A 10,497-nucleotide genomic window follows, 5' to 3' on the forward strand; every position below is an offset into this window, starting at 1 on the left:
CAGGGGCCTCCGAATGTCCAGGGGCATCGGATGCCCTGTTGATGACGGCTTTTGATAAGGGGCGGTAGTGTGAACCTCTGATTGTTAAAAGGCGCTAACCTGCTTGCTAATATGATATTAATTATCTAAGTACAATAGTTATGTTTAGTCCGTGTCTATATAATTGTTATATAGTATTTCTTAGCTTTGTGGTGCTAATATCACCAAATTTGAAGTAGGTAACCAGAATAGAGATTTACACATCACCGAACACACAACTTTGTTATTTGCACGCGGTTAAACATTATATGCCTTCAAAGAAACAATGAGCCAAAATTGCACCAAAACTCAATGTGGGCATCCAAATAAAATGCAAAAATAGTTCCAAGCGCATTTCCACTCGCACATCATTTAGTGGGTCAAAACTGAAAAACGGAGGGAAAATGAGTGCAGCAAACAACCACACCCTTGTTCAACGGGGCAACAGAGTTACTCCTTTTATTAAAAGAATAGTACCCAACCCGCGCTTACAAGTTAGTACATACGCTCACCTTTATGAACGCATACATCTATCCATATAAGCACATTCTAAAAACTTAATATAAAATACCGATTTGATGGGCCTTAAGATTGAAGAAGACACCACATATACGCCCCGCTGTCGACTGAAACATTTACCTATCACTTAAAAATATTTCACCTTTTAGGAGGCACCATATCAAACGGGAGGTTGATCCTTAGTTCTCAGCGCAGTTACTCCTAGCTAACCGTACAGTTAGCTGGTCAAAATCATTTTCCAGCTGATGTAAATTGCAAACGTCCAAGTCAGCTCGGGGAACAATCTAGAATGATTCTGGACATTTCCCCATCAGGCTGGGCACTGAGACCAACATCACGGGCTCCGCTACGCTCACAGCCCAAAACCTCCCACAACCGAAACCAAACAGACACGGAACCAGATCACAACCACACCACAATCACTGCTCCGACGCCCCCAACCTCCCCGTCCATCTCTCCACACCTGCACCGGCCACCGCGCTTGGAGCACGCCACCTGAGATCCGACGAACCGGCCGGAGATGGGACGGCGAAGGGCGTCTTACTACGTGGAGGCGGCGCCGCCGGTGGACGTGAACAAGAACACCGAGTGGTTCATGTACCCCGGGGTCTGGACCACCTACATCCTGCTCCTCTTCTTCGCCTGGCTCCTCGTCCTCTCCGTCTCCGGCTGCTCTCCCGGGGCCGCATGGACCACCGTCAACCTCGGCCACTTCGCCGTATGCACTGCCTTCCTCCTATATACTGTATATCTCTGCTGACTGCGCTTTTTGGTTCACCCTGCTTCTTGATTGGGTTGGCGTATTCTTCAATTCATTTAGTGTTGACCTGTTCAAGTCGAGACTTGTTTCTGCTTATCTCTTGTCCTCAAATTCTGCTCAAGAACCGTGTGGTTTGTCCAATTACTTATTGTTTTGCACATACGCACTTAGCAAAAAGGTTACCTGGCTTCTAGCATAAATGAACTTGTAAATGTGGTTTGGCGTAATTTATTTGCTGGAAGATTAATTTATTTGTTGGAAGATTTAGTACTATACAGTTCTCCTGACGTTCAGTTATCCTAATCTTAAGTGTAGTATTGTTCGTGGAAAGCCTTCGCAGAAGTCAAAACAGCATAACCTAAATCACAACTACTTGGTGTGGAAGTTTTTTTTTTTTTTTTTGGTTTTCTAGAATCTCTGTTCCGGCAAGACTTCTCGGAGTCGACTTATGTCTACAGTCAAAACACAACAGCTTAGTAATTGATGGAAGAATTTGTTCGCGTCATTGGCCTGAAGAAAAAATGTCCCCATTTAGTTTTGTGTCGTAATTTCTGTTTTTGATTCATAAACATGGCACTGGTGATATATGGATCAAGGACTGTCATACCGACATCAACACAGCAAATCCTTTGCTAGGTTGATCTGTATTTGAAGTTTTGCAAATTTTCTATGCTTCGACAATTTGAGGCCATTGAGAATCTGATAGGACACATTCTTTAGATATTTCTCTCGATGTTCTGTTCAGTAACACATGCCATGCGGTTGGTAGGCAAACTTGAATAAAATTTATATTCCTCCCGATTCAGCTAATAGTATAATTTCTTTTTTCAGATCACTTACCACTTCTTCCATTGGAAGAAAGGAACTCCGTTTGCTGCTGATGATCAAGGCATTTACAACAGATTGACTTGGTGGGAGCAAATTGACAATGGGCAGCAGCTTACTCGTAATAGGAAGTTCTTAACTGTGGTACCTGTTGTTCTGTAAGTTTCTGACCACCCTAATGGACTTAACAGACATAGAAGCATTTTGTTAGTTAACAGGAATGGAATATATTACAAGTATTCAATCTATTAGCTCACCTTACATTTTATGATGGCCACTGTATTTTTGTGGGAGCATCCTTCGTATGAGATTCATAAACTAGCTAATTCGATTTGAGTTGTGCACATGACACAAATACAGTAATAAGGGTGTATATTGATGTTACGCTCCTCTTTGCGTTCTTTATTCTGTTAGTTCTAGAATAGGTGAAACATGGGCTGTCATCATGCTTGATGGCAAAGCTTTTTCTGTGTCTTTATTCTGTTAGCTCTAGAAGAAGTGAAACATGGATTCTGTATCTTTCTTCTATTCTATTATGTCCAAGCATCCCACAGCAATTAGAGCATAGGATTGTTCAGGCCAGACAATGCCTTTTGTGAGACCATGTGGATCACATCCTACTATGAACCGACTGATTGTTCATTTTACTTTAACATTTGCAAACAAAAATCTCAGGCATTTCCTGATGATTCTGAGCTCATTTTTTTAACCTGATGATGCTTAGCTCTGATATGAAGTAAGCAATAGATAATTTGTGTTGTCCTGTTAAAATCTCGACTTAGTATTTAATGGTATGTTCTAAGATGTGGTTTTGTGGCAGGTATCTGATTGCGTCACACTTGACTGACTACAACCAGCCAATGCTCTTCCTCAACACTGTAGCAGTTTTAGTGCTTGTCATAGCTAAGATGCCAAACATGCACAAGGTCCGTATATTTGGTATCAATGCAGATATCTGAGGAACGCTGCAAGCACAATCTGAACTTCAGCAGCGCAGAACAATGGCAAGGCAGGATGATGCAACCCTAGTACTGTTGTGTGTAACATCTGTATATAGGTTAAGAGAAAACTGTAAATATTAACTAGCACACGGGATTCGGCTACAGATTCCAGAGAACTCTTGGAAGTGTAGAATGTAACTTCAATAAAGATGCTAATATGTGGATGGAAACTTGCCCAGTGCTTGGTATTTCATAAATTACTAACTAGGGATTCACCTATAAATTTCAGGGAATGCAAAGATATTATCATCAGGCCATATGTTTCACAGGTGACATAGTTCATATAATCGTGACTGGTATTGTTTATTGAGATAGACAAAATAACATGGTTTCATTACTCAAACAACAGTTCCCAGTATATGTTGAATTCCAGGTACAAAACAACATGAGCATATTTACATCAACACAACGAATGGATTGCAGACCAACAAAATGAAAGGTCTGCCTCATCATGTAGTGGTGGGAAGTCTGAGATCGGATGATGATCCAGTTGCTTCTCCCAATGGAAAGTGAAGGTATCCATGGAGGCATTGACAGCACTTAAAAAGAAATCTTGCAATGCTCACTCACTAATGTTGCAGACTGACATAAATTGCTGAACTGCATTATGGTACTGAGTTCCCTGTGGGAAATGTAAAATTGTTGGATACAGGAAGCAGTGAGACAATAAGGTGTACCTTGAACCAAAAAAGCCTGTAACAGAAGACAGTACCTCCCAGTATAGTTGATTGCAGTCGGTGCACTTCCAGAATTCCAGATCTCGGTTGAATATGCACGAGGGGATGACCTGGAAACCTTTGGAGGCTTCCATGGCTTCGTCCAGCGTTAACGGTTTCTGAATGAAACTTCCATTGCACTTTGTACATCTTGACATTAGTCGGTCCTCAGAAATCTTTAACTGGAAGGTGTCAATCACCTTCAACAAGCAAGTTAAGCAATCTAATCAGCTCGTGTCAGAGTACCCTTTCTTTCCTTTTGGCACAATTTACAAACAGAATACTAGAGAAACGCAACTGTCTCCACATCCGTGTCATTTAGTGATACTGCGACCAAACCAAACACAGCCATGGGCATGACCCATCCTCCGCCATCCTCCTTGCCGCAGCTGCCGTTGGTGAGGGCGGCCGCAGCACATCCCTCTACATTCTCGCCGTTGGGGTCACTGCTGATTTGGGCTTCCTCAATGCGGGGTGTTGAGACACCCAGAAGCAGCTACGCGATGCTAGTGAACTTGTTTTCCAGCGCTGGCAGTCCAGTGCTAGCTGCAGAGCCGCTGTAAGGTCGCCGGGGGGTGTTGGTGGCGACTCTTGCTATAAAGGATGTCGGCGCATAGTTTGGAGGAGGGCGGCACGGGCTGCTAGTCTGTTTTCTTTTCTTTTTATTGTACTCATTAGTTACAGAAATTTACAAAGTTCCTTCCTCCGTTAAATAATATACAAAATTATGAGCAAATTAATATATCTGCCTTCACCCTTCCAATTTAAAAAACCCATAACCCTTTCAATCTACTTATTCCCCTCACAGTTTCATGAGAGTGAGAACAAAATCAAAGGTGATAAATGCTAGAGTATACATGTTCACATCCAGTTGAAAGACTGGTTTGTTAGTGCTTCTTGCTCTTAAGAGTCCCTGTCGTTACTGTTCTATTCCACATTATTATTCAAGTTCATATATGTAGTATTTATAGTCATACACATTCTTTACCTGTTGTTTAGGCATTGACACGGTCTCCGTTATCTCTACTACTATAATGTGGCAGTTTTAAATTTGGATCTACCATCCTCAACTTCCCGCCCAAACATCTCTAAAGATATCATGGCCGTTCATTTGCAATACCGCACTAACATCTGCCGTTTATCAAGTTTCACCGGGAATAATCTAACGGCCCCAATGCGCTGGATTCGCCTGTCCTTGCGCGCACTCAATCAGTCTAGGAGTCTCTAAGCGTGCGTGCGTGCCTGAGCCTCCTAGAAGCTAGCAGAATTTTCTAGAGAACCGCAGTTGTTGTTACCGCAGACTTGCAACATGGGTGGCCGTATTTCTTTATTTGACTCGGAGCAACAACCAGCGAGTGTCGTCCGGGTACTTGGTCGCGTCGTGGTCATCGACGAGATGCCGGTCAGGGGCGGGTAGGCGGCGGCCGGCTGCTCTGGCGGCTAGCTCTGCCTCACTGCTTACACGCTGACCTACCGGATGTGGCGGTCCCAGTGCCGCGATTGGCCTCCGCTGTCGGGTCTCCCCTCATGCGCGAATACAGACTTGTCGTCGTCATTGGTGCGGCACGGGTACATGTGCCAGGGCGTGCTCCAGTTGCCGGCGATGATGTCGTGCGCGTCGCCGCCGAGGAGGAACATGGTCAACGTGTGGGTAGGCATGTCTGGTGGACAAGACGTGGTGGTGGTGTGCTGGCCGGTCAGCAGATCGAGGCCGCCGGGAGGTGCTCCGTGCCTGCAGGCTACGCGATCCTCTTCCTCTTCGGAGTCCAAGGGCACCTTCGGCTCCGACCGTTGTAGCCCCAAGGGATGACTCCTCCGTCTTCGACCGTCGTGGTTGCAAGGACGAGTATGAGGTGGCGCGGCGGCTGCTGATGCTCCCGAGCTCGACGCGGAGCAGCTCGAGCTCGAGGATGGGCAGGTATGGAGAGCGGTTGTGGCGGGGCAGAGCGGGCACGACGGGTTGGCGCTGAGGCCGCACGATGGGAGGAGGCAGCCTCTGGCCGCACGCCAGACGCGACCGTATTTATGGGGGAGGCAGCAGAACGCTACCTCTGGCTTGCAATGCAACTGCAACGAGATCCATCCATCGACAGATATGATCCGGTTAGTGAACATACCAAGAGCTCTGTTTTTCAGCTTGGAATCGATGAAGTGCCATTCGGAATTAGGGGTAGATCAGTGTGAAGAGCTACAAGAACTCACCGTTCAGTGTTTTTGGGTGCGCATAGATACTGAACATGAGCTCAGAGCTGATCACACTCCTGTTTGTTAACTAGAGACTGAACCAATGAAGTGATGATTAATTGGTTGAACGGGCATAAGAAAACAATGTCATGTCAACCGATGAAGCATTGCAACCATCGATAACTGGTATGAATGGACATTCGACCACAAGCCACTGAAGTTATGAAGTACCGCCGGCGAGGTGTGATCAGTCTGATCTTGATCTATTGAACAGCTTGAAGTTTTTATTTTGAGGAACAATTAACATTATTTTTAAGAAGGTAGGCCTGAATTTTAGTCAAGCCTGGCATATACGCTTACTGGTTCAATTAAGCAAAACTTATCAGATGATTTAATCAACGGATATGAAAATTTTGACGCAACAGAACCAAATGTAGCTCAGTTTCCTTGCGGATTGCCGTAAAAGAGATCAAATGAGAAAGAAAAAATGCTAAATGGAAAAGAGATGTACAATAATCACTAATTTGATAATCAAAATGTCTTATCTTCAAATATGTTTTACTCTTCATGTTTATTCTATTTTTTTACTCTTCAAAACATATAAATACTCATATTAAGCTATCCAAAAAAAAGTTTATCACTTGGTAAAAGAGAATATATTAATCTGTCTCACACTGTAATTTTCAGACCACCCTATGTCTTGGCTACTTAATTTTTTTAGCTATACTATTCTACTCATATGTCGTGCAAAGCACGTGCTACCTACTAGTAAACTTATAATCCTCTTATGTCTTCAACCATTATTACTTCCTAAATTTATGTGTTACTAAATATTATGGAGAATTTAGTGAGATGAAAGAATTTCTAATGAAAAACTAGTATTATCATCTGCGCATAACAAATCCAAATACTTTTATCACTTTATGTATATTTACATGGTTGATGTACATTACATCCTAAGTGAGTGTTACTTCAGAAAAACTAGGTGAATTCCAATTTCTCATTTTACATTAGTATCTCTAGAAAGAACTTTCAAAAACTTGCTTGGTTCAAACAAGATGCTGAAAGGTATCTCTCCAGTAATTTATCTGATAATGGACCACTTACTGCAAGAAAGATCAATTACATGGCCTTGCATCACAATAGCATCAACAAACACGGGAAATGTTGACTTGCCTTATTTATCTATTTAATTTGATTAACAGGATTTTGATCCATAAATGAATTTACAGCAACTCACAATCAAATTGAAGATGCAAACGATCAAAGTAAGCACATACCTCAGCTAGTTGATCACGCTTTAGCAGACTTTTCACTTTGTATACCTGATTAGTCGCCAAATACTGATATTTTAAGAGCTTCATATCTCGTGTTAGTAATATCCGTCCTTCCTTATAAATTTGATTCAATAATTCTCTGAATTGAGTAAAACAAGAAGTAAATTACATGTAAATTACTATTTTACTCTTAATAAGAAACTTCAATACAAATGTTGCAAATATTATGGCAGAAAGTATTGGGAAATACCTTGGTTGAGGTTTCCTGCAAGATGGTGTGGCGGCATCTATTCCAACACATCTCAAGTGCTTAGCTAGACCCTCAATCTGTTCAAGTTTTTCTTCACATCAAATTTAGCAACCTTTACAAATAGATAAACCTTGGGCACTTGACTAATATGGTTGTAAAATCTGGCACACTTCAAGTTCATCTTATTCAGTGGTATTTGAAGGAGATCACAAAAAGCACAGAGTTGATGAAAGCAATGGGATTAGGAAAACTGTTACCATGACATCACACAAAAACTTGGGTAATCCATCTCCACCAATGGATTGATCCCATGGCGGGGGACCCTGCCATTCAATACTGCAATCAAACTTCTCTTTGTACTTGGCATCGGTTGGAAGCTTTTGTTTTTCTTTTCGTCTCGAGGAGCGTGCTTTTGTATCTGACTCTGTCAACAAAATTCCCTCACTGTACTTTGCTATAATGGAAGCTAAATAACCAGAGGAGCAAATGGCATATCCGGACGATGAGCATTCTACTACTGTTGGTGAGCAAAATTCATCTGAATTTAGATCCGTTGCTGGCGAACATTTTTCTGCAATAGCACAAGAAATAATTACAATAAGGACACCAAAAAAAATGTAGTTCATAAAGATAAGCTTTAAAAGTCTCACAAAATATTATTCTCCTACATGAAATAAAAAGGAAAGAATAACAGATCCCACAAATCCACGATCAAATCCATGGTGCTGAGGATGAGAAAAAATACCTTCAGTGACCTTTTGCTCAAAGAGATCAAATATATCTAGTAAATAATAGGCATCTGATGCAGCATATCGTATTTGTCCTTCACTCAAGGGTCGGCACGACCAATCGCTACATTGGAGTTCCTAGTGTAAAATTTGAGGATAACAATTAGGTAACAGCAGAAATACTAATACTAACCTATCAATTTGAGCATAATCTATTTTTGTAGTACATATGAAAACACAGAAGAAAAATAAGATATATTTGCCTGCTTGGGCTAAACAGGAAGACCAAGAAGCTTGAGTTGAAATGGGCCACAAAGCTTGAAATTAATTTGCATGCTGAAAAGGTAAAAACTCAGCTACATAACTCATATTAAGACCCATATTGAAATCCGACGCTATATGAATATTTGTTAGTCGTAAAATCTGGTAGTTAGCTGAGCTTCATATTGACTGCTCAGAATATATTTGAAGAAAATGAAGCCTACCAACCAAGCTTACATGTAGAAAGAACCAGGCTTCAGCTAAACCCTTTGTACCAGGGTAGCTCAATGTTGGCCTTTGTCTGAGGCTCTGGGCACAGGTGCTAGGAGCAGCTAAGGTAGTAGATTAACCACAATCGAACATACAATGTAGTTATATACTACAGTGACTACTAATATGGAGTTGTACTAAATCAGTGACAACTAATATGGAACGGAGGTACTACATAATACCATGATTATTTATGGAAATTATTATGAGCAAAGCTACATAAAACTCTCGGGGGCAGAGATTTTTTGTACGAGATATGCTGATTGGGATAGCAAATGAATACTAGTTTTGATCAACTAACTTTAAGTAATAAACAAAACCAATAGTATTTCGCAAAGCTGTCCTACAATATCTCTAGTTTATAGTTGCATCAGTCTCCACTCTGGTAATTGTCTGCCAAACGATGGCAAGAGAACTTTGGCGCTGCAGAAGTTTCCAGTTTGAAGGCAATGAATGTCATCTGGACTAACCTTGGATAAAGAGACATTCAGCAGTTCCTCACAAATTGTAGCCAAACTCTTGGTCTCCTTGGGGAGTCTCTTTTGCCTGTCATGCCCCTTGAGGTAGTAATAGACGTTGGTGATATCCAAGAAAGGCTCCACCTTGCAAAGATGAATACAGCAAAATATTACTAAGAAATTTTTAATCCTTATTAATCCCTTCTTCCGAAACTAGCTGAGAGGCGGCAGTGATCATGTAGCTCAAATTATTCAATACTAGAAGAAAGTTTCCAAGCTACAAACCAGTTCAATCTACAAGAGCAGTTTTGCCTACTAGTAGAAAGGAATTTGAGGTATTCATTGTGAAGGATCTGGTAGCAGAAGTAAAATAATTCGCACGACAGGCACTGTACCTTGTGGAATCCGTAATCGCATCCGAGGGCGGCTGTGAAGGTGGCCGAGAGATACACGAGATCCTGCTTGAACCGGAACCCCAGCTTGAGCACCTCGGGCCGTTCAAACAAGTCCCTAAGCTGCGCCCACAGGTCGGCGAGCGGCACGGCGAGGAGGTCGACGACGAACACCTCGTTGCCCCCGTCTTGGCTGCGGCAGGCAAGCTGAAGAACCGTAACTGTTGGCAGGTGTGGCGGATTCGGGGGTGCCGGCGAGGCGTCGTCGCCGTTGGCGGGAGCGCGGCGGCGGCGCGGCTTCCACTCTGCGTCGAAGGCGACGATGCGGGCGGCGGCAAGGGAGTGGAGGAGGTGGGATAGGTCCAGCGAGGAGGAGCCGCCAGTGACTAGGTGTACGGCGAATGGCGGTGGTGGCGCCCGTGCGGGGTCTTCCATCGGTCCGGTGGGAGTGGGAGATGGGCGGCGGTGGTGACGCACGATAAGCAGTAATACCAAGTTCTAGTTTTTTTAGGCCTGACCGAATTTAAAGGAAAAAAAATCACCAATATTTACAACATCCATTCTATATGACTATATCTACTCCATCTAGTATGAGAACATATTATAGATGTGTTATTTTTGTCGGGAACACATCTGTTGAGAGTGAAGGCAGAAAAAAATCTTGAAACGTACCAAGTATTATCAGATGATGATCGTGGGTGTAAGTGATGGGAAGAGTGTTGGACTGATGATGATGTGGAAAAAGGGAATAAAAGTCACCAAGCTTAGTGTGACAAATCACCATATTGATGTGTTAATTGAAGATGGTCAGAAGTGGAAATTGGCAGGGGTTTATGGA

General features: G+C 42.7%; 2 protein-coding genes across 2 annotated transcripts; one reads left to right on the plus strand and one right to left on the minus strand.

Moving 5' to 3' along the window:
* The first annotated feature begins 879 nt into the window (after positions 1-879).
* LOC127333589 (uncharacterized) lies at positions 880-3,301 on the plus strand. The gene is made up of 3 exons (XM_051359966.2): positions 880-1,255; positions 2,129-2,280; positions 2,943-3,301. The coding sequence occupies exons 1-3, from the start codon at positions 1,058-1,060 to the stop codon at positions 3,079-3,081; spliced, it is 489 nt and encodes a 162-aa protein (XP_051215926.1). The 5' UTR covers positions 880-1,057; the 3' UTR covers positions 3,082-3,301.
* Positions 3,302-3,398: 97 nt separating this feature from the next.
* Positions 3,399-10,116, minus strand: LOC127333588 (uncharacterized). Its single transcript, XM_051359965.2, has 8 exons — positions 9,663-10,116; positions 9,280-9,411; positions 8,296-8,416; positions 7,808-8,121; positions 7,551-7,627; positions 7,304-7,439; positions 3,836-4,039; positions 3,399-3,745 (listed from the first exon to the last, which is right to left on the minus strand). Exons 1-8 carry the CDS (start codon positions 10,092-10,094, stop codon positions 3,686-3,688), a joined length of 1,476 nt encoding a protein of 491 aa, XP_051215925.1. The 5' UTR covers positions 10,095-10,116; the 3' UTR covers positions 3,399-3,685.
* Positions 10,117-10,497: the final 381 nt, after the last annotated feature.

Source organism: Lolium perenne, chromosome 2 (assembly GCF_019359855.2).
Source record: "Lolium perenne isolate Kyuss_39 chromosome 2, Kyuss_2.0, whole genome shotgun sequence".
Classification (NCBI taxonomy): Eukaryota; Viridiplantae; Streptophyta; class Magnoliopsida; order Poales; family Poaceae; genus Lolium; species Lolium perenne.